The sequence below is a fragment of the Scylla paramamosain genome, chromosome 34 (assembly GCF_035594125.1).
Source record: "Scylla paramamosain isolate STU-SP2022 chromosome 34, ASM3559412v1, whole genome shotgun sequence".
NCBI classification, from domain to species: Eukaryota; Metazoa; Arthropoda; class Malacostraca; order Decapoda; family Portunidae; genus Scylla; species Scylla paramamosain.
Window position 1 is genome coordinate 9,902,720 of NC_087184.1, and position 23,208 is coordinate 9,925,927.

General features: G+C 38.5%; 2 protein-coding genes across 10 annotated transcripts in view; both read right to left on the reverse strand.

The window, feature by feature from the left end:
* The window catches only part of LOC135090119 (kinesin heavy chain-like), a 163,804-nt gene extending 163,592 nt beyond the window's left edge, over positions 1-212 (reverse strand). For 3 of the 6 annotated variants that reach the window (XR_010261771.1, XR_010261772.1, XM_063986487.1), the window contains exon 1: positions 1-212. This exon is cut by the window's left edge and continues 526 nt beyond it. The gene's annotated coding sequence lies outside the window, so the exon portion shown is untranslated. The other 3 variants (XM_063986488.1, XM_063986489.1, XM_063986490.1) reach the window with 3 other exon arrangements.
* A 1,397-nt stretch (positions 213-1,609) lies between these two features.
* Positions 1,610-13,015, reverse strand: LOC135090132 (putative gamma-glutamylcyclotransferase CG2811). 4 transcript variants are annotated; one of them, XM_063986514.1, is made up of 5 exons: positions 12,794-13,015; positions 9,187-9,414; positions 8,023-8,112; positions 6,527-6,675; positions 1,610-2,029 (listed from the first exon to the last, which is right to left on the reverse strand). In XM_063986514.1, exons 2-5 carry the CDS (start codon positions 9,376-9,378, stop codon positions 1,996-1,998), a joined length of 465 nt encoding a protein of 154 aa, XP_063842584.1. In that variant the 5' UTR covers positions 9,379-9,414; positions 12,794-13,015; the 3' UTR covers positions 1,610-1,995. The 4 variants fall into 4 exon arrangements, with proteins under 4 accessions (XP_063842584.1, XP_063842585.1, XP_063842583.1 ...); XM_063986515.1 differs by lacking the exon at positions 12,794-13,015 and adding an exon at positions 12,101-12,172; XM_063986513.1 differs by lacking the exons at positions 1,610-2,029; positions 12,794-13,015 and adding an exon at positions 12,101-12,172 and having other exon boundaries at positions 6,052-6,675.
* Positions 13,016-23,208: the final 10,193 nt, after the last annotated feature.

Genomic DNA, 23,208 nt, shown 5'->3' on the forward strand with positions numbered 1-23,208 from the left:
GACCGCCGTGCCCACGTGGTGCCTATTGAGGAGGACACGCCAGGCTTGGCACACACCGTCGGGCACTCTTGGTCATAGCCCCGCCCACGTCCAGGTTTCCAGACCCTTCCAGGCGCAAGGCTTCACCCTCTCCCCCTTCCGAAGCTTCATAATTACCTTTAACTATCTGATCGGCCGCCAGGATGAACCGTGAATCCCCTGCCACCTGTACAACATCCCGCACACCACAAAGCGAGGCGTGCCTTCCTTCACCTTTCGTTTACGAGGCTGCCACCAACTCTCCCCGACAAGACACACGTTCGTTCTCACTTCGCTACAAAACACCCTCATTCATTCCACACCATCTATTCCGTGGTCATTTCTTGTGAGCAATCGATTACTAATGATGAATTCATTTAACACAAACACACACACACATACCAAGAAGAGGATACATGTAATTCAAGTGCTGCAAATTTCGTGTACAATAACAAACATCATGGCACAATTACGTGTACCCAATTCCAGCATGATGACGTGATATGCATAACCCTTTCTGTGTTGCCTTCATCCGTCTGACACAGTGGCGGTGGCGGTAGTGATGCAGGAGTGCTGCCACCTCTCAAGAACAAAGAGAAGATGGCATGGCTCTCTTTCCTTTCCTCGACTTCCAGTGACACAATTACGTGTGTGTGTGTGTGTGTGTGTGTGTGTGTGTGTGTGTGTATATATATATATATATATATATATATATATATATATATATATATATATATATATATATATATATATATATATATATGGCTAAGAATTCAGACTATAGAAAATTAATGTAATTACAGCTCTTCCCTACCCCCCCCAAAAAAAAAAAGAGAAAAAGGGAGAATCTACTCAAGAAGAGATCATCAATTGTTTCCTTGTCTTATCTTCGCTATTTTTAACAGCCTCTAGTGAAATCATGACTTTCAAGGGTATTTCCATGATTCTAGTGATTATTTGAGAACTGTTCTAACTAATCACTATGAAAACAGCTATGAAAACCTTGCTAATATCCTCTGTGGCCTGTGGAAATGGTTCCAATGAAAGTCCAAAGCTCTTCAAAATATGGGCTCTTGATATTATCTTATTTTGTGCCACTGTAATAGTCCTATTAAGCCCTCACTACAGTACTTAATATAGAAGTAATACCAGTTAGTACTTGGCACTTTTTGCTATAATTTTTTCCTGGCACTGTTACTATTATTACTTATAGTTTTGTTTTCCTATTCCTATTCATGTTTCAGCCTTAAATGGTACTGCCATTGCCTTAACATTAAATATTCCTAAATAGCATTACCTCACCACCTGACACTCATAATTAGTCTTAAGTCAGCACTAAATATTGTTGACTCAGCAGCAAACATTCATAGTCTTGCCTCACCAACAAATCAGGTGTTTTGATTCAACACTTTAATGTTCCTATATAAAAAAAAATAATAAATAAATAAAATAAATAAATAAATAAATAAAAATACATGCACATCACTATGATGACTGGTGAATAAAATCATGTAAATTGAGAAAAATTTGTTACTTAACTGACCAGAAATTTCTTGTAGTGTAAAATTTAAACATGAAATATAAAAACATGTTAATTCAGGGTGTGTATTTGGATGCAAAAATACTACATGAAACATTCAACAAAGACTATGTAGAAAGAAAGCAGAAGATTAGTCCAACTCAGAAATTCAAGACACTTTTGAGGGAAAAAGACAACAAAGTTAGATACTTTCCAGCATAAAGTCTAATTTACATTCCAGTGACAAAATTGTGAAACATGTGAGTTTATGTGCATGTATTGACCTTGAATTTAACTGCTGATGTCTGGTCTCCCTACCTGGTTTTTGGCCACCTCTATATCCAACTCATTCCAATCATTAATACTTTATTTGTATGTGTGTGTAATGAATTTGTGCTATATGTTTATATTGTATATATGTATACATGCAATGGACTCACCAATTCCTGGCCTCAAGCTTAAATATCATCTGGGTCTGATATATCATCATCACTGAAAAGAAAGAAAAATGTACATGTACAAGTCAGTAATCAATGAAAACACACACACACACACACACACACACACACACACACACACACACACACACACACACACACACACACACACACACACACACACACACACTAGAAAAGATCAATTACTGATGAGACAATGAGAGGCTGAATATTTAAGAGGGCAAAAAAGCTGAGGAAGAGATATTTGAATGGTAGAAAAGCAGAGATTCCCTCAGAAATACAGACTTCTAAAATTGACTAGATGTGATAGAGGTGAAAATTGTACGAGTTCCCATTATATACAGGAAACAATGGATGAAAATATGAAAAAGAAACAAGATCATGTGAATGTCATTCAGGTCCTGTACACCAGAACTAATAATTAGCAAATACATTTAAGCATGTGCGTGTGCACGCACGCACGCATGCGCACACATGCGCACACACACACACACACACACACACACACACACACACACACACACACACACACACACACACACACTTTGACAAAATATCATGTTTAAACACCAAAAAAGTACATATATGAAGATGAAGGTCATACTCAAGACAAAAGCATAACATTCTTACATCACATCACATCACCACTCACTTCACTTGATGCATTCTGTTAATTGCTCGAACAGTGCATGAATGAGCTGTTAAGTGGAGCAACAGCATGCATTACTCAAGTGAACTGTAAGCAAGGTGATATTGTACAGTTGCTCGGAAAATTGGCCATATTCTGCAAAATGTTCCAAAGAATCAGTAATAGACAATTGCATCCAGCTATCACATGCTCAGTTTTTGCCAGTCTTTGCAGTTCTTAATTAAAAGTAGTTCATTAGTCCATAAATTAATTTTAATTTGATTTATAGACATGAAATCCAATGTACTTTGTGACACCACTACTTTAACCAACTGTATGTTATTCATTATGGGAAAATGCAATAGAGCTAAGAGTAAAATCAATGTACATCAGGCAGGAAAACTTAAGTGGAAGGTACAGGTGGGGGTGATAAAATCAATACAATAGGGAAGACAACAAACTAAATAAATAATAAGAGAAAGAAAACAAACTGAAGAACTGAAGGTAGAAGATAAAAAGGAAGGAGAGAGAGAGAGAGAGAGAGAGAGAGAGAGAGAGAGAGAGAGAGAGAGAGAGAGAGAGAGAGAGAGAGAGAGAGAGAGAGAGAGAGAGAGAGAGAGAGAGAGAGAGAGAGAGAGAGAATAAACCCAACAAAGAAGAAAAGAAATTCAAGGAAGACATTGAAAATTTGCATAAAAAACAAGGAACACATAGGAAAGGAAAAGGAAAAGAAACTAAAGAAAACAGTGAGATGAGACAACAAACCAAAGGAATATATGGAAAATAAAGACAAACTGAAAAAAGGTAGGGAGTAGGAAAAACAACAGGAAGACAAAGGAGGAGAAAACAAGAAGGAAGCAAACAGTGAGTAGACAAGCCTAAAGAAAGCAAGATATGAGGAGGATAAAAATACCATTAAAGACATAAAACCATACATAGAAGAGGCAGATAAAACTGGAAGACAATAAGGAGGAAGACACATGATAAGCAAACATTTACCTTCAGCTGGTGTTTGCCAAGTTGAAGACGGGTAAAGATTGTCAACTTGATATAAATAAAATATAGGAGTAGAAGGAATAAAGGAAAGATTAAGAGTCCATTTCTCCAATTCATATGAAGTTTAAATTGACACCACCTCATTAACGACAGTGAGGTTATATATAATCTTGTCTTTTACATCTCAACAAAATCTTCTGTGTGACTAATCTATATTCTAGTAATTTCCATCTCCACAAATAATATATAAATATATAAAAATAACATTAACAATATGTTCATAAATGGTCCACGTTCACAAGGAACAATACTGCACAAAAATGCACGATGCAAATCTATGCACGCATTCACTTTTACACTGGTTATATTTTTTCAAATTTTGCAATGAAGAAATAACATGTAAATCAAAATGTTGAATCATAGAACATAATTGGTCTGTTCAACTTCAAATTTTTACCTTCCCTGATTTCTTTTAAGTTGGGACAATCACAATTTGGGAAATTGTAGGTCACTGTACATTTTAAAAGAAAACTTTAAAAGTCCTGTTCAACTTAACACAAGGACTTCAAAAGATTACAAAGTTATGCTACAACCTGAGTTTACTAAAAGGTATGATGAGAAAGCTGCAAATTTTTCTTGTCAAGAATTACTCATAGTAGAAAACTCCTTACTCTCCTTAATCATAATCTGTGCATAAATGAATTGATTACAGTAAAAGTAGCAGTAGAAGACCAAGGAAATGAAGGAAAAAAATTTATGTTTTCATTGACAGAAGATATTCCAGGGTCTGTGTGTGTGTGTGTGTGTGTGTGTGTGTGTGTGTGTGTGTGTGTGTGTGTGTGTGTGTGTGTGTGTGTGTGTGTGTGTGTGTGTGTGTGTGTGTGTGTGTGTGTGTGTGTGTGTGTGTGTGTGTGTTTGAGAGAGAGAGAGAGAGAGAGAGAGAGAGAGAGAGAGAGAGAGAGAGAGAGAGAGAGAGAGAGAGAGAGAGAGAGAGAGAGAGAGAGAGAGAGAGAGAGAGAGAGAGAGAGAGAGAATGGCAAAACAATAAAGTGAAATGGTAGAAGAATGTGAAGATTCCTATCATGATCATCTCTTTAAAAATGTTCCAAGAAAAACATCATGACCTAACATAATCATCATCATCATTACTGTTTTGAAAGAGAGATTCTGTTTAAGTAGTTCAGTTTTTGTCACCTGATAGCCATTTGCCAAAACACACAGATATGAATGACTTTAGAAATTCCATTGCTTTTTAACGCCTTTTTACACAACTTGATACTATGTCCTTGGTTCTCTCCACTGGTACTCTCATCTTCCTCTTCACAATGCATAATACTTTTAGCTGAATCATACATATACATATAAATATATAAATATCTCTATAAAAGGATTCTTAATCTGAAGCCTCAGGTCCTAAGTATTCCTATTTTAGCATCTAAGTAGAAGTGAGGGAATCCTCCTTTGAAGTTAAGAGAGCGGAAGAAAGGGCAAAGATGGAAGGAGATGCAACATGACAAAATGGATGACTCATACAGATTTAGGTAATATTTTGGAGTAATTTTTGCTGCAGTTGTGTCTTGCAAGGAGTGCTAATACAGTGAGGCACCAAGGATCATGATGGGGATGATGATATGCCTTTTCCATCGCACAAGTAAATATGCAACCCAAATACATATTATGAGCCACACATATAATGGACAAAATATAATCATTCACCATAAAATTTACATAAAACCACAAAACAGATGGTATATCATAAAAACAAGGTCCATCCTCTACACCTCAAAAGCAGTATCTATATTAACCACCTGAGGTTTAGCTAGTTGGGAGAGAGAGAGAGAGAGAGAGAGAGAGAGAGAGAGAGAGAGAGAGAGAGAGAGAGAGAGAGAGAGAGAGAGAGAGAGAGAGAGAGAGAGAGAGAGAGAGAGAGAGAGAGAGAGAGAGAGAGAGAGAGAGAGAGAGAGAGAGAGAGAATATATATATATATATATATATATATATATATATATATATATATATATATATATATATATATATATATATATATATATATATATATATATATATATATATATATATATATATATATATATATATATATATAGATTTACAGAAGAAGTGAGCAGGGATACACTGGAGTTTCTTTCTTCATTTATTACTTGCCACAATGTTTCACCTTCTCAGAAGGCATCTTCAGGATAAAAGACAGATAAAATTAGTTTATTAATTTTATCTGTCTTTTATCCTGAAGATGCCTTCTGAGAAGGTGAAACATTGTGCAAGTAATAAATGAAGAAAGAAACTCCAGTGTATCCCTGCTCACTTCTTCTGTAAATCTATATATATATATATATATATATATATATATATATATATATATATATATATATATATATATATATATATATATATATATATATATATATATATATATATATATGATAAAAATAAGTGTCTTAAGTCTAATCTTGATTATTTAACAGAATGCATGTACAATAATGTTTTCAAAACCTATTTTCATACTAGTCAAGGAGATAGAAACTATTCATGCTTGAGAAATAGAAACTCCAACTCTAAAGCTTGTTAATTTTACAGCTTCAGAAGATTACATATAAAATTTTTAGGGCACAGGAACAATTCAAGAGACAGATATTACTTATGCATGTACAGGACTGTGCAGGAAAATAGCTCATTAAAGGACAATTCAAGAGACAGAGATTACTTATGCATGTACAAAGCTGTGTAGGGGAATAGCTCATTAAAGGACATGGAGTTGCATACAGTGTCTTCCCCGGCACCAACAAGAACACTCTCCGATCTACGTGTTCCAGCCCATCTCATGCTGTTAACTCATCCACCTTAACATCTGACCAATATTCATTTTCATTTCCCTTTTCCCTCAAGTACCGGGGCATGTATTGCTTGTCTGGGTCATCAGGTGCTGCATTGTAGTCATCCAAGAAGGGGAGCTCCATCATGAATGGCTTGTACTTGTGAAGCAGGTACAGCCAGCACTCCACCTCTTTTCCAGACTCCTCCAGCTTCACCTTCCTCATCTGTTATAGCCAAGGAAACACAACACTGCTGTTGACTATGCTGCATTATGAGAATACACTAGCACACCATCTGTACTGACAAGAGAATTATTCACTGTGGTGTTTAACTGCCATGTACTGTGTGGGAGGTAGTGTTTCTATATCAATCCACAAACCTCAGTCTCCAATGCCAGAGATCTCTTCTCATGTGAAGTACATTATGAACAGATGTTTCTCTAAACTATCCTAACAACATTCTTTGTGCCATACATAATTTTCTTTCCCCTCCAAGAGCAAGGTTTGTAGGTTAGTGAGGTAACATCACCTGGCAACCCAACGCTGGACTGAACAAGGATTGATGTTATTTAAATAAGTTGTCTCTTTTGTTTAGTGTCCTGCAGACTTATGTGCAATTACCATGGAGATCATGCTGTGTTGGTAACCAAAAATACTGCCACACTCATTCACCCTGTAAATAGGGTTTATCTTTTCTGCTGAAAAGTTACGATGCCCAGCCATTCTGTGATTAGTCCACTCATAACAAAAATGTTCTGGATACAGATCTAAAGTTAAAGATATAGACCAAAATTTAGTAGCTGTGATCTCACCATCCAGCAGAAACAGAGGGCCAGCAATCCTATCTCCTGTGTGTGTGTGTGTGTGTGTGTGTGTGTGTGTGTGTGTGTGTGTGTGTGTGTGTGTGTGTGTGTGTGTGTGTGTGTGTGTGTGTGTGTGTGTGTGTGTGTGTGTGTGTGTGTGGGTGTGTAATTCACCTATGGCCATCTGCTGGTAATCCAGCCAACCATTCCCATACAGAAAGACCTTAGAGCTCATAGTGACCAATCTCTAGGTAAGTCTGAGACCCACCACACACTAGGATAGTGAGATCATAATCCCTCAGCTTACATCCTGTACATACTTGCTGCTAAGTGAACAGGGACTACACATTAAGAGGCTCACCCATCTGCCTCACTGCATCTGACTTAAATTCAGGCCTTCTCAGTTGTGAGCTGAGCATACTAACCACTACACTACACAGTGTGTGTGTGTGTGTGTGTGTGTGTGTGTGTGTGTGTGTGTGTGTGTGTGTGTGTGTGTGTGTGAATACTGACCCTTGTGACCAAAAATTGGCTATACAATAACATCTTAAAAAACTATTTACTGGCAAGATCTTCCACAAAAAGTAATGGGTAGTGATGAAATGTAAATGAAAAAGATACAGTAAATGGATAAATATGCATATGAACAATATAATGTAAATACTCAAAACACTTCTGAGTTTCAGAATTCCAGGCAATGGTTCACAACCTAGGTAAATTGTCAAACAGATGGTTGGTAAATAAAAAGACAGACATAATGAAGACTGACCTTCCTCTCATAATATTTGGGATGAGCTTCCAACTGGTCAAGCACCTCCAGCATCTTGTCATCTACCTCATACACCTCACCAAGCACACGCTGGTAGAGCATACAAAAGAATATAAGAAACTCAATGGAAAGAACACACATGTCAATCATACATTTACATAACAATACAGTTTATGGAGCTGCCATCAGATGATGAAGGTTGATTTGCACAAATATCTTTCAAAATTTTGGTGCTGATTATCATCATGCAATTCAGGGCAATATAAAATAAAAATTACTCCATTAGCAATGCCTGGACTTTAAACTACATTAAGGGTTGAGCCATAAAAGAATGGCCAAGAATTAAAACACTTTTTTAAATCACTGGATTGAACTTATGACTGAACACTTCAAGGCAGATTCGGCCAATGGCAGCCCTCACAGAAAAGGAGGAAAGGTGTTGTGTCAGTATTAGAGGAAATACATAGGCACATATTTTACTTTCCTTCCATAAATATTTTAGTGAGACATAAAGCTTAGATGAATCACACAGCATCACATGAAGATACAAATAAGAAGCCAAATATTAAGGTTCATATCCTTGAATGCTTTGATCTTTCATGATGATGATATTGAAGATAAGGGCAGTGCAACAATGACGTTATTTGCTGCTGATCATTCATTAAGACCATCCATTTTCCAAGATCACCAAATTGTACCGTCAGATTTTCAAGTTATTCTTTTAAGGCACATCATCCTTATTAGCAAACTACTGAAATCATTAAAATAAATGTAGAATTCCATAAAACTTCCACAAGCTGTTAATAATATTCAAAATAAAATCCCAAAATGTTTGAGAATACAGGCCCCAAGTCCAATCTACTGAATTTACTATCAGATGCTTCAGTACAGTGAGGCTCAAACATACTTTAATCTCAAAATCATGATAATGAAAGTAGCTCCTCTATGACAATAACAGGATTCCTTATCCAGGTCAAGTTAAGTAAGATTAGATTAAATGTTTCCCCCAAACATCCTGCATTCTGTGAGAAAAATGCCCAAATTTGTATGCTACTGGAAAGGAAACATGAAAAAAACAGATGAAGGAGCTATTATGGAGCTTCACCTTGTCCTTTGCTTACTACTATACTGAACTATACTGGATACACAGAATTTGCCACACACCTTTCCATAGCCAGGAGCAGCAAGCAGGTAAGGAATGTTATACCTGGAGGCAATAACAAGTGGGTACTTCTCACATGTGGTGGCCAGGCCTAGGTACTGTGCAGACCCACTGTTGGCTTCCAACAGCCTGAAATGGTTTGGCTTGCCCTGCCTCAGTGTGCCGTACACAAACACCAGGTAGCGGGAGGCCATAGTGGTGGTTACCAGGTGAGGGCTGAGGCTGACCAGCTGTAGCAATATAAGGTCATAGAGGAAGCTCCATAAAACCAGTCAGGTCTACACATGGCAGATATTATATAATAAATGCCTATATACAAATAAATACATACACATATATTTATACATGTTATTTATATCCACTTAACATTCATGTCTAGAAATTTCTAAAGCTAATCTCTTAATGCTTCCTATTGACTCAGCACTCTAAACCTGACAGCTGAGTCTATTCCAGTTATCCAGCATCCTGTTTACATGTAAAGTCTGAAAATAATTTGGTACATATCCCACACAAAATTCATTTATGTATCTTCTCTGGATTTAAGAAATTAACAACTTTCATATAAAATAGTGACAAGAAAAAGGTAATTCATTATAACATTTATTTGCCTCATCAGGGAAATAACATCCAGGTAAAAGGGTTTTCAACCCCAATGGATTAAATCATCCAGATAGTAGTTATTGACCTGAGGAGGGATAACTGCTAAAGCACGCCACTGTATCTCAGGGGAGGGGAAGGCCCCAAAGTCCCAAAAAGATACTCCAGTCAGGCTAATGGGCAGTGCTTTTTTTTTTTTTTTATGTAGGAAGGATACTGGCCAAGGGCAACAAAAATCCAATAAAAAAAATGCCCACTGAAATGCCAGTCCCATAAAAGGGTCAAAGCAGTGGTCAAAAATTGATGAATAAGTGTCTTGAAACCTCCCTCTTGAAGGAATTCAAGTCATAGGAAGGTGGAAATACAGAAGCAGGCAGGGAGTTCCAGAGATTACCAGAGAAAGGGATGAATGATTGAGAATACTGGTTAACTCTTGCGTTAGAGAGGTGGACAGAATAGGGATGAGAGAAAGAAGAAAGTCTTGTGCAGCAAGGCCGCGGTAGGAGGGGAGGCATGCAGTTAACAAGATCAGAAGAGCAGTTAGCATGAAAATAGTGGTAGAAGACACCTAGATATGCAACATTGTGGCAGTGAGAGAGGGGCTGAAGACAGTCAGTTAGAGGAGAGGAGTTGATGAGACGAAAAGCTTTCGATTCCACCCTGTCTAGAAGAGCAGTATGAGTGGAACCCCCCCAGACATGTGAAGCATACTCCATACATGGACAGATGAGGCCCTTGTACAGAGTTAGCAGTTGGGGGGATGAGAAAAACTGGCGGAGACGTCTCAGAACGCCTAACTTCATAGAAGCTGTTTTAGCTAGAGATGAGATGTGAAGTTTCCAGTTCAGATTATAAGTAAAGGACAGACCGAGGATATTCAGTGTAGAAGAGGGGGACAGTTGAATGTCATTGAAGAAGAGGGGATAGTTGTCTGGAAGGTTGTGTCGAGTTGATAGATGGAGGAATTGAGTTTCTGAGGCATTGAACAATACCAAGTTTGCTCTGCCCCAATCAGAAATTTTAGAAAGATCAGAAGTCAAGCGTTCTGTGGCTTCCCTGCATGATATATTTACCTCCTGAAGGGTTTGACGTCTATGAAAAGACGTGGAAAAGTGCAGGGTGGTATCATCAGCGTAGGAGTGGATAGGACAAGAAGTTTGGTTTAGATCATTAATGAATAATAAGAAGAGAGTGGGTGACAGGACAGAACCCTGAGGAACACCACTGTTGATAAATTTAGGAGAAGAACAGTGACTGTCTACCACAGCAGCAATAGAACGTTCAGAAAGGAAACTTGAGATGAAGTTACAGAGAGAAGGATAGAAACCGTAGGAGGGTAGTTTGGAAATCAAAGCTTTGTGCCAGACTCTATCAAAAGCTTTTGATATGTCCAAGACAACAGCAAAAGTTTAAGCTACTACATAATGGTATAACTGATTAAGAGTATCTTTCAGCAAAAGTAATTATCTAGAAAATATCAATAGGGGAAACAACTGGTCAAGCAATAGTACTGAGTGGATGGATAGAATAAAAAATGTGGAGAATAAACCTTCGTAGCTTAATTTTCACTCAGTATTATTTTAAATTTACATTATCATGCTCTACAACATTGGGAATGTGATTTTTGCATACCTTAATGGATTCTAATATATATATATATATATATATATATATATATATATATATATATATATATATATATATATATATATATATATATATATATATATATATATATATATGAATTTCCCTGGGAAATTCAGTTTTTGAAATGAAAACGGACATTCCCAACTGACTTAACCTAACCTAACCTGATCTAACCTAACCTGACCTAACCTAACCTGATCTAACCTAACCTGACCTAACCTAACCTGATCTAACCTAACCTAATCTGACCAAACCATACCTAACCTGATCTGATCTAATCTGTTATAATCTAACCTAACCCGACCTGACCTGACCAGCATGCATCACCTAACAAAAATTCCCTATATCACAGAAACTATTAACTTGCAACGAACACTTCAATGAAGTAAGTTTCAGTTTCCATAAAGGTAATAAAAAACAATACTCCTAAATGTGTAAAGCGTTATGACCCTTTCCTAAAATAACAACCAATATTTTGCTACTTTCTCTTATTCAAATTAAGGTAATTCTTAAGAACAACGCACCCAAGATTATTTTCAATAAGGTATGCTTTCAATAAGTGTAAGTAGTATAGCTTCATGTCTGTAAAGGTTTTACTGATCGCTCGTTGATATTAAGGTTACAATACAATGTTAAAGTTTCTCCAGTATTCCCGAGATCCGTCCTGCTTACCTGTCCGTGCTGAAGTTACACTGCGTGCGTTCGTGCGTTAGTTTACACGCAGGGTGCTTTTGCGCATGCTCCTAAGTCTATGGGGGGGGGTCCAGATAAATGGACTTTGAAAATCTAGGGAAATTTTTCTAGAATAAAAAAATTGGGGTAAAATTTAAGTTTTAACCAATACGCCAGAATAATTATATACCTAACCTAACCTAACCGGGTGGGCTGCGCCCCCCCTGGACCCCCCCCTAAGGTTACTAATCTAACCTATGCTTTTAACCTAACCTAACCTAAAAGGGGGGGCTACGCCCCCCCTGGACGCCCCCCATAGACTTAGGAGCATGCGCAAAAGCACCCTGCGTGTAAACCAACGCACGAACGCACGCAGTGTAACTTCAGCACGGACAGGTAAGCAGGACGGATCTCGGGAATACTGGAGAAACTTTAACATTGTATTGTAACCTTAATATCAACGAGCGATCAGTAAAACCTTTACAGACATGAAGCTATACTACTTACACTTATTGAAAACACACCTTATTGAAAATAATCTCGGGTGCGTTGTTCTTAAGAATTACCAAAATTAATCCTGAAAACGCTTTGCTGTGGAAATGAGTGGTTAGCCTGCTATTACATAATCACCTGCAGGTGTAGAAATATCAGTCTACTTCAGACGCAAAATATGTGACAAAACAAGGTACTGACCTACTATGCTGTTATGGCGGGATGGCACACAGCGGACAGAGCAGTGGCGGCACTTCTTGAGGTGTCACGTTGGTGTCATGCTGCCTGCCTCGAGCTTGACTGATAAGATATGGCAGAGTACTACCACCACTGCACCATGGACTGTATGTAAATTGTAAACATACTTATACAATAGATCCTTCTGATAGTCTCCGTCTCCGTCAACAGTCGAATTTTTTTTTTTTTTTTTTTTTTTTTTATGTAGGAAGGATACTGGCCAAGGGCAACAAAAATCTAATAAAAAAATGCCCACTGAAATGCCAGTCCCATAAAAGGGTCAAAGCAGTGGTCAAAAAATTGGTGGATAAGTGTTTTGAAACCTCCCTCTTGAAGGAATTCAAGTCATAGGAAGGTGGAAATACAGAAGCAGGCAGGGAGTTCCAGAGTTTACCAGAGAAAGGGATGAATGATTGAGAATACTGGTTAACTTTTGCGTTAGAGAGGCGGACAGAATAGGGGTGAGAGAAAGAAGAAAGTCTTGTGCAGCGAGGCCGCGGAAGGAGGGGAGGCATGCAGTTAGCAAGATCAGAAGAGCAGTTGGCATGAAAATAGTGGTAGAAGACAGCTAGATATGCAACACTGCGGCGGTGAGAGAGGGGCTGAAGACATTCAGTTAGAGGAGAGGAGTTGATGAGACGAAAAGCTTTTGATTCCACCCTGTCTAGAAGAGCAGTATGAGTGGAACCCCCCCCCCCCCAGGCATGTGAAGCATACTCCATACATGGACGGATAAGGCCCTTGTACAGAGTTGGCAGCTGGGGGGGTGAGAAAAACTGGCGGAGACGTCTCAGAACACCTAACTTCATAGAAGCTGTTTTAGCTAGAGATGAGATGTGAAGTTTCCAGTTCAGATTATAAGTAAAGGACAGACCGAGGATGTTCAGTGTAGAAGAGGGGGACAGTTGAGTGTCATTGAAGAAGAGGGGATAGTTGTCTGGAAGGTTGTGTCGAGTTGATAGATGGAGGAATTGAGTTTTTGAGGCATTGAACAATACCAAGTTTGCTCTGCCCCAATCAGAAATTTTAGAAAGATCAGAAGTCAGGCGTTCTGTGGCTTCCCTGCGTGATATGTTTACCTCCTGAAGGGTTGGACGTCTATGAAAAGACGTGGAAAAGTGCAGGGTGGTATCATCAGCGTAGGAGTGGATAGGACAAGAAGTTTGGTTTAGAAGATCATTAATTAATAAGAAGAGAGTGGGTGACAGGACAGAACCCTGAGGAACACCACTGTTAATAGATTTAGGAGAAGAACAGCGACCGTCTACCACAGCAGCAATAGAACGGTCAGAAAGGAAACTTGAGATGAAGTTACAGAGAGAAGGACAGAAACCGTAGGAGGGTAATTTGGAAATCAAAGCTTTGTGCCAGACTCTATCAAAGGCTTTTGATATGTCCAAGGCAACAGCAAAAGTTTCACCAAAGTCTCCAAAAGAGGATGACCAAGACTCAGTAAGGAAAGCCAGAAGATCACCAGTAGAGCGGCCTTGACGGAACCCATACTGGCGATCAGATAGAAGGTTGTGAAGTGATAGATGTTTAAGAATCTTCCTGTTGAGGATAGATTCAAAAACTTTAGATAAGCAGGAAATTAAAGCAATAGGACGGTAGAATAGTGTAAGTGCTTTGTCCTTTATTTACATTCACTGAAAAGGAAGAAAAAAAAAGAATTCCATGTTCTCATGGCATATTTTGCAATATTTTATATTCCTATGAAGGGTATGACGATAGGCCGCTTGTACCACCAATTCCTCGATAGGATACCATGTCCTTTAAATTTCGCATAGGGCCAGCAACAATAAGTGAAAGTGAAAAAGAAACAAACTGGCCGTTGTAATGGCGAGTCCCCGAAGCTGCGTCCTGATCTGTGATATTTCCGTAGACTACGAAATCAGTAACTGTTATACCATACAGCAGTGGTTTCCAACCTTGTCGAATTCTCGCCCCCCTTCATTAAATGACAAGTTCCCTGCGCCCCCTCCACTCTGGTTTAAATACTGCTATTTACTGTCATAGTCGGCACAAGTCAGAGATAAAAAAAAATTATACAATACATAATTATGTATGTATGACTGAATGTATAGGCTTACCTTTACGTCTTAACCAATTATGTATTCCATCAAAATCAATAATGTTGATATATAATCATCTACTAGGTAATTTTTCTACTTAGTGAAGTACTTACGCCCCCCCCTGGCAGCCCTTCGTGTCCCCTTAGGGGAGCGCGCCCCACAGGTTGGAAACCACTGCCATACAGTATACCGATTCCATTCAGCGCCACCCCCACGCGGAGCCCATGGAGCTGAATGTAGTCACATTATATATATATATATATATATATATATATATATATATATATATATATATATATATATATATATATATATATATATATATATATACACATAAACGCTGTGCCATTCCACTAGCTTCTACTTACAATGAGAGAGAGAGAGAGAGAGAGAGAGAGAGAGAGAGAGAGAGAGAGAGAGAGAGAGAGAGAGAGAGAGAGAGAGAGTGTGTGTGTGTGTCTGTGTGTGTGTACAAGCGAATGAACATAAGAACATACGAAAATAAGGGAAGCTACTATAAGCCATCAGGCCTACACGTGGCATTCCCTGTATGAAACATACCTTCCTATTTCCACCTATCATCCCCATCCATAAATTTGTCTAATCTTCTTTTAAAGTTCTCTAATGACTCAACAAGATCCCTAATGATACTGTAAGTTCCCTAATTGTTGAACAGCTCTCTAATTATTCAGCAGGATAAGAAATACGCAGTACTGCCTTCACTCTCGACCACTTGATTTTACACACCTGTATAGCAATTTATCCAGTAGCCAGCACAGACTCTGGAAGACAAATTGAAGTACCCCTATTTCATTAATCCTCTAAGTGCCATGACCTCTTAGTTGAATGTCTGATGGGAGGTTCAGGCTACAATCTCGAAAGACACCACTGCTCCCAAGAAGGACGATCGGTAAGTTCCATATTAAACATTTCATTCAGTCCCTGTAACACCAGCCTCGCAATCAGTTGGTTCTAATCTATGGACACTGGCACTTTTAGTAGTCGTTTTTTTTTTTTTTTTTTTTGTAAACCTTGGCCAGAATCCCCGCTAACATAACATAGAGAGATAGAAAAAGAAAAAAAAAATCTTTCCTCAATAAAATTAGCACAACGATACTCATATACATGTGTCGTGTTATTACGAACCAGATTAGTTCGCGTCCACACTGCTTAGTCATGTGTACTCGTAATAATGACCTAAGTTAATTTTAAACGTGCTTTCATCGCTGTCATAGCAATTGTCATTTCCTTCCCGTATGTGCATGTACAGTAATATCATCGTGTTTTCTATGGCGCAGGAAGGGTAACCATTCTTAAACGTTTCGGCTTCTTACCTTCCTTAACTACTTTCACTATTTATAACACATTATAGAAGTCAAGATAAGATAAGATAAGATAATTTATTCGTCAAGTTGTAATACAAAATGTAATACAAATGAAATTCATTTTGCCTTAAGAGCTCCTTAGTAGTTGCTTATACATAACATTAAAAAGTAAATAAAATCAGTAAAACAATAAAACAATAAAACATTAAGAAAGGAGTCATTACATGGGCTATCGTATACATGCAATATCGGGCTATTTCTGCCCTCATCATGAACCATCACATTCAGTAACCATGAATACTTAAATCTAAAAATTATAGTGATGATAGATGATTGAAAAGGAGAATGCTTTTAGGTACAAATGACTTCCTATGTCTGTCAGTACGCTGCATGGGCAGAGCCAACCTTCTACCAGATTTTAGATATGTGTAACAGTTATGTAGCGGATGAGTGATATCTTTCATTATCCTGTCCACTTGTTTCATTGTACCTGTCTGATAGAGCTTATCTAATGATATGGTCTGTGCACCTAATTTTCCTGCCTTCTTAACAATCCTTCCCAGTTTATTTTTATCTTTACAGGTAAGCTTTCCATAACAGGCAGTGATCGAAAAGTTTAGGACTGGTTCCAACAACGATTTGTAGAATAGGCTAATGATCACTTTATCTACATGTAAGTTGCGCAAAATACGTACAAAGTGTAGTCTTTGGTTACATTTCCTTGACACCATATCTGTATTGACACTGCCCTTCAACTGGTCATCGATCATAAAGCCCAGATACTTATACTGGTTTACTCTTTCTACGTTTTCTTCTCTAATTGTTAATAGGTCTGGTATATGTTTGTTTTTAGTTCTGAAATCAAATATCATCTCCTTAGTTTTCTTTACACTGAGCTCCAAAAAATTTTGTTTACTCCAATCAACAATTTTTTTAACCTGAGTTAAATAGCCTTCATGATTATCATTTACATTTTTTCCTAAGATAACTGTATCATCAGCATATTTCACAATAGTACAGTCATCAATTCCACTTCTACAATCATCTGTGTACAAGGTGAAAAGAACAGGGGACAACACACAACCTTGTGGGGCTCCTGTGTTAGTTAATATCACATCAGACTTAACATTGTTTACATTGGTAAACACTGGTAACATTGGTAAGTCACTGAAATTTCCATGACTGTCTACATTATTCTAATGATGGTTGAACAATTATGATGAATAATCAACGGGAAAATAACATCTGGGATCCGGACATCCTTCATAGTAATTTCTGCGGCCTTTGGAAATAATTCTGATATATATATATATATATATATATATATATATATATATATATATATATATATATATATATATATATATATATATATATATATATATATATATATATATAATTTTTTTTAAATGAGCCCTCTGAAGATCACGAACTGACAATATGAATAATTAAAACAAGTTACTTACGTATGTAACAAAATATACCGGACAAGTCGTATAATCCTTGCACCATGTTGCAATACGTCACTGTAATTTTTCGTCTTTTTCCTCGTTTACAGAAAATTAAATAGTTTTCATTACTTCCCTGCTTTGTCTTCTATTCTTTTTTTTTTTTTTTTCTGAATCGGCATCTCTGCTTTTCCTCCAGCGACTCGAGTGTTGACACAAATGCATTCCATTTTCCAGTCCCCTGGGATCTGACGTTAAGCCTCTGGCCGCCTGCTTATCACCACGTGGGAGTGAGGTCAACCTCACCCTTTCGTCTCCCGGACGCCAGCCTTGGCCGTGACCTGAACCGGCTCAGCAACCACCCCAGCATCAGCAGTCCTTGACTCCTTGTCCATCTTGCCTCGGTGGCGGACATTCGGTTCCTGGCAGTTCAGCACATTTTATTATCTTTTGTACAGTTTATTTATATTAATATAACGCAGCACTTACCATTGTTTCTTTTGCCACCAGCTCTACACAGTACTAAAAGAAGAAGCAGAGGTGCTACTTTGGTATGTGACCTACGTGTCATGAAGCTACTTTGGTATGCGATCTACACTTTATATTGTGATCTATAACAAGTTATATATATATATATATATATATATATATATATATATATATATATATATATATATATATATATATATATATATATATATATATATATATATATATATATATATATATTTTTTTTTATTATCATTATTATCAAGAGACAAGGAAAAGACTTGCTTTCAAGAGAATGTCTAGTCAGAGTCTGAAGCATGAGTGGTATGTCTGTGCCTGAAAAGCTTATTCTTATAAAAAGGCTGGCCTAATATTAATGTATTCATAAAACATTATGTACTGACTTTATTGGCTATTAACAAATGTTTAAATGTTTAAATGTTCGAGTGTCGAGGCTCCTGTCCCAACTCAACAAAGTACTACATGTGGCAACAGCACACTTCATTCCGGCATAGACATAGACATCAGTCTCGATATCCGACCTGTGCCCTCTTCCGTGATTTTACTTGCTTATTGACATATGGATATTTAAAGAACCCTTCAGATGTTAGCTAAAGAGTTTTACAGCGAGATCATAGACGAGACAAAGGCAGCTGCATTTAACAGTAGTTTGCAAGCTTTCTCTATGCCAAATTTTAAATTTTATTTATTTATTTTTCATTCAAGATATCTCAAATGATTCGGTGCATGAATTGACAGGTAGATGTACCGAAGCAATCTGTGATTGGTTTAATATGTGTCGTGAGGTTTGCTCACAAATTGCTTCTGTTAACAAATGGTAAGAACTAAAGAAGAGTCAGTGCTGCTGCTGCTGCTGCTGCTGCTGCTACTACTACTACTACTATAACCGGGCAGTGCATTTGCAGAGTCATATCCAGTCCTAAAACGCTACAAAATAATTGATATACAAAGCTGTTCTACATTGTTTTTACGAATGTCATTCATGATCAAAGAACGAGAGAGAGAGAGAGAGAGAGAGAGAGAGAGAGAGAGAGAGAGAGAGAGAGAGAGAGAGAGAGAGAGAGAGAGAGAGAGAGAGAGAGAGAGAGAGAGTTACTGTAGCAGGTAGCAAAATCTACCCCCCTCTCCCATTATATACATAGTGGCTTAAGCAGAAGTAGCAGCAGTAGTAGTAATAGTATTAGTAGGTGTAGTAGTAGTAGTATAAGTAGTAGTAGTAGTAGTAGTAGTACCGGCAGTTGTAGTTGTAGTAATAATAGTATTTTTTTAAGTAGGAGGATATTAATGTATCACCACTATAATGGAAGAGGAGATTACTACTAGGATGTAGTAGTAGTAGTAGTAGTAGTAGTACTAGTGGTTGATATTATTGTTTTATTATTATTATTATTATTATTATTATTATTATTATTATTATTATTATTATTATTATTATAAGCAGCAGCAGCAGCAGTAGTAGTAGTAGTAGTAGTAGTAGTAGTAGTAGTAGTAATAGTTGTTGTTGTGACTGATGCAGGCTCGTAACTTCACGGTCGCACACGTGATGATACTGCTTCTGTGCTGTGTTGGATAGCGGCACGACTGGCTGCAAAAGTTCCACCTCAAACACACACACACTTGCGCGCCCTGGCGGCAGGAATTTTCCTTACTGAACTCAAGGATCATGGGTGGGTGGAGGAGAGGCTTGATGACTGATGCATGTCGGAGAGAGTTTGAGGCTGTACTGATGTACTGACCATGAGAGAGAGAGAGAGAGAGAGAGAGAGAGAGAGAGAGAGAGAGAGAGAGAGTTGTTAGGAGTCGGTCATCAAGCCTTTCCGACACGCATCCATGATCCTTGACTTGAATAAAGAAAATTCCTGCCCTCACCCTCCGGTCCTGCAGAATCACCTTGCGCTGGACGCCTTAGTGACTGTCTCCACCACCATCGATTCGCCGCACCACATATACACAGATGGGTCTGTGCAGGTGGACGGCACAGCGGGATGTGCAGTCTTCTCTCCTGACACGGAACCACCGTGGGCTGGGTTGGGCGTCGACTGCCGACTCACTCCAGTAATCCAGTTCCACATTCTGTGAGCTGCACTGCGTCTTGAATGCTGTGAGTCTCCTCTGTCAGAGAAGCCTTAACGGGGTTGTTATATGCGACTCACAGGCAGCCCCTCATGCCCCTACATCTTCAAACCCTGTCTCTCGTCACCTGGTGATCAGGATCTTGACAGGCCTGTCTCTGGCTCATGACCGGTTACTAGATACCATGTTTGTCCGGATCCCCTCACATGTATCACTATCTCATGGTGACGCCGTGGATCGCCTGGCCAAAGCATGTGGACTACCTGCCCCTCACGCTGGTCCCAGCCCCTCCCTCCAACTCAAGGATCCAAGCAGCCTCTCTACTCCCAACCAGCATCGGGGCGGATGACCAGCGGGCGGTCAGCGTCACCATTCAGCACTATGATGCATTTCGTCATCGTCGGGGGTTGTGGATCCAAAAGCTCAATGTGGTGTCGGCGCGGCTGACTGCTACCGATCTCTGTGGAGGGTTTGGCAGACGAGCCTCATTATACCTCCTGTCCCTTGTGCCACTCTCCTTACTGCAATAACCTGCAACACTACTGCCTGCACCGTACTGTTGTGGGAGACCTGCTCCCCACGCGGACAGCCTCTCCTAGACGAGTGCCAATACCTGCTGCAGGACGACCACCTGGACCTCGTCATGATCCACCATCCACAGTTTGGCGGATGTTAGCTCTCCATAATTTTTTGCTCGCTAACTGTCCCCTTATGTTCGCCACCTTGCCTTTTGAAGTTAAAATATCACCAGTTCTATGTTGTATTATTTACTTTCAACTTGTAAAAGCCCAGCTTCACTGTATTGTTAATTTATGTTTGCTGTCACTGCCTCTGCTACTTGTGTTCTGTAAGCTGCCTCACCATAACCTGCTTACCTTCATGATATGATTATTTGGATTATCAATTTATACTGTCAGGAGTATTTGTATGGTGTATTTCTGTAGACTGGCGCGTTTCCATGCGCAATAAATTAATCCAACAACACACTCTCTCTCTCTCTCTCTCTCTCTCTCTCTCTGTGTGTGTGCTGTACGTTCGAGGCGAGTTGCGTCACTTATCTGTTTTTTATCCTACTCAGACGTACTTCACCACTGAAAGTCCTGTGAGGACTTTCGTAGTCTACAGAATAAGAAAAATACAATGATGATGATGATGATGATGAAAATAACAAGAAATCATGGTCAACAATTTTCTTCACCTACTCCCTTGTTCTAATCTTTCTTATACACACTAACTGACTGTCTTCAGCCTCTCTCATCGCCGCAATGTTGCATCTCTAGTTGTCTTCTACCGCTATTTTCATGCTAACTACTCTTCTGATCTTGCTAACTGCATGCCTCCCCTCCTCCCGTGGCCTCACTGCACAAGACTTTCTTCTTTCTCTCACCCCCTATTCTCCCCACCTTTCTAATGCAAGAGTTAACCAGCATTCTCAGTCATTCATCCCTTTCTCTGGTAAACTCTGGAACTCCCTGTCTGATTCTGTATTTCCATCTTCCTATGACTTGAATTCCTTCAAGAGGGAGGTTTCAAGACACTTACTTATCCTTCAGTTTTTTATTACTGCTTTGGACCCTTTCCTGGGACTGGCATCTCAGTGGGCTTTTTGTTTTGTTTTATTGGATTTTTGTTGTCCTTGGTCAGTGTTCCTCCTACATAAAACACACACACACACACACACACACACACACACACACACGAACTAACGTCATCGTCCTTGTCTGTCCCTTCACAGATCGCTTCGCCAAGTTGACGGTGTGCAGTGTGTGAAAGGTGTCAGTCAGTCTTTTAATCTTAAGTCAGACTATGTGAATGTGAAAGAATGTGAACTTTGATATTCCTTCAGGAGGATGAGGGCTGGCGATCACGAGTTCAGCGCATGATTCTCACCGAGACCACGGGACCATATTACACATACACGTGACCCTACACTGGTTTGTCAGTACAACGAAACATGCTGAGATCATGAATGATATCAGTATGTTTCGATGTACTAGTGCGCGAGCACACACGGCTTATGAAATGCATTTAGTCAGTACGCATGTTGGCTAGACAGCACACACAACATTCATGAGAATAATAAACCCTTTTCTTGTTACCTGTAACGAACTGCACCCCGTCCCCGCCTAGTTTGTAGGGATGGTGAAGGTGTAAAAAAATAAATAAATAAATAAAAGTGCATTAACGAGGCGTAACAACTAGTAATTCACCAATTAATAAAACGCACCAGCTACGGAATCAAAATGCGCAAGAGTAGCAAAGTAAAAGATGAAAGTTATTAAAAAAAAACATTATATACGGGGAGGCGTAATAAGCCACGTGTCATTGATGTCAGACAAAACAAGTCACTATAAACAAATAAAGAGAAAAAAAAATCACAGCTGACAACACTGATGATAAGAAAGTAACAAAGGTCAATACAATAGTCAAATAGCTTTAACAAAATAACAAATTAAGCTTTTAGAGCACAACAAAGAAAATTCTCTGAAGCACACTCTTACAGACGGGTAGTTTCACCTATACACACACACAAAAAAAAAAAAAAAAAAAAAAAAATGAAAGGAGAAAATTTCCTCGGTGAAGAGATCAATGAATGGCAACAACTCCCGGCAGTATGTGGCAAGTTTTGGCCAGCGAACGTTCGGAGACAGGACGGTTAAGAAAGAATCTACAAGTAGTAAGAACGTACGTTCATGCTTAGGTCATGCATCCTCTTTCTAAATTGAACTTTCATACTCATTGGATGATGATCGTTGTAGTCTTTGCTTCATATATGTCTTTAAGTTTTGTTCACAGTTTTTTTTATATATTTTTTTTATAACTTCAACCAACCTATTATTATTCTACGTATATCGATTAATGATTTTCATTGTATCACTAAAGCGTTATCATATACAATTTGCTTCTATACATTATTTTTTCACTTTTTTTTCTCTCTCCTAGTTTACATT

Excerpts from the sequence above, each read along its gene's own strand:
- LOC135090132 (XM_063986513.1), bottom strand. The coding sequence starts at position 9,378 with ATGGCCTCCCGCTACCTGGTGTTTGTGTACGGCACACTGAGGCAGGGC. Across the intron at positions 8,113-9,186 it reads CTGCTCCTGGCTATGGAAAG|CGTGTGCTTGGTGAGGTGTA; the intron begins GTGTGTGGCAAA and ends ATGCTCTACCAG. Across the intron at positions 6,676-8,022 it reads CCAAATATTATGAGAGGAAG|ATGAGGAAGGTGAAGCTGGA; the intron begins GTCAGTCTTCAT and ends TGGCTATAACAG.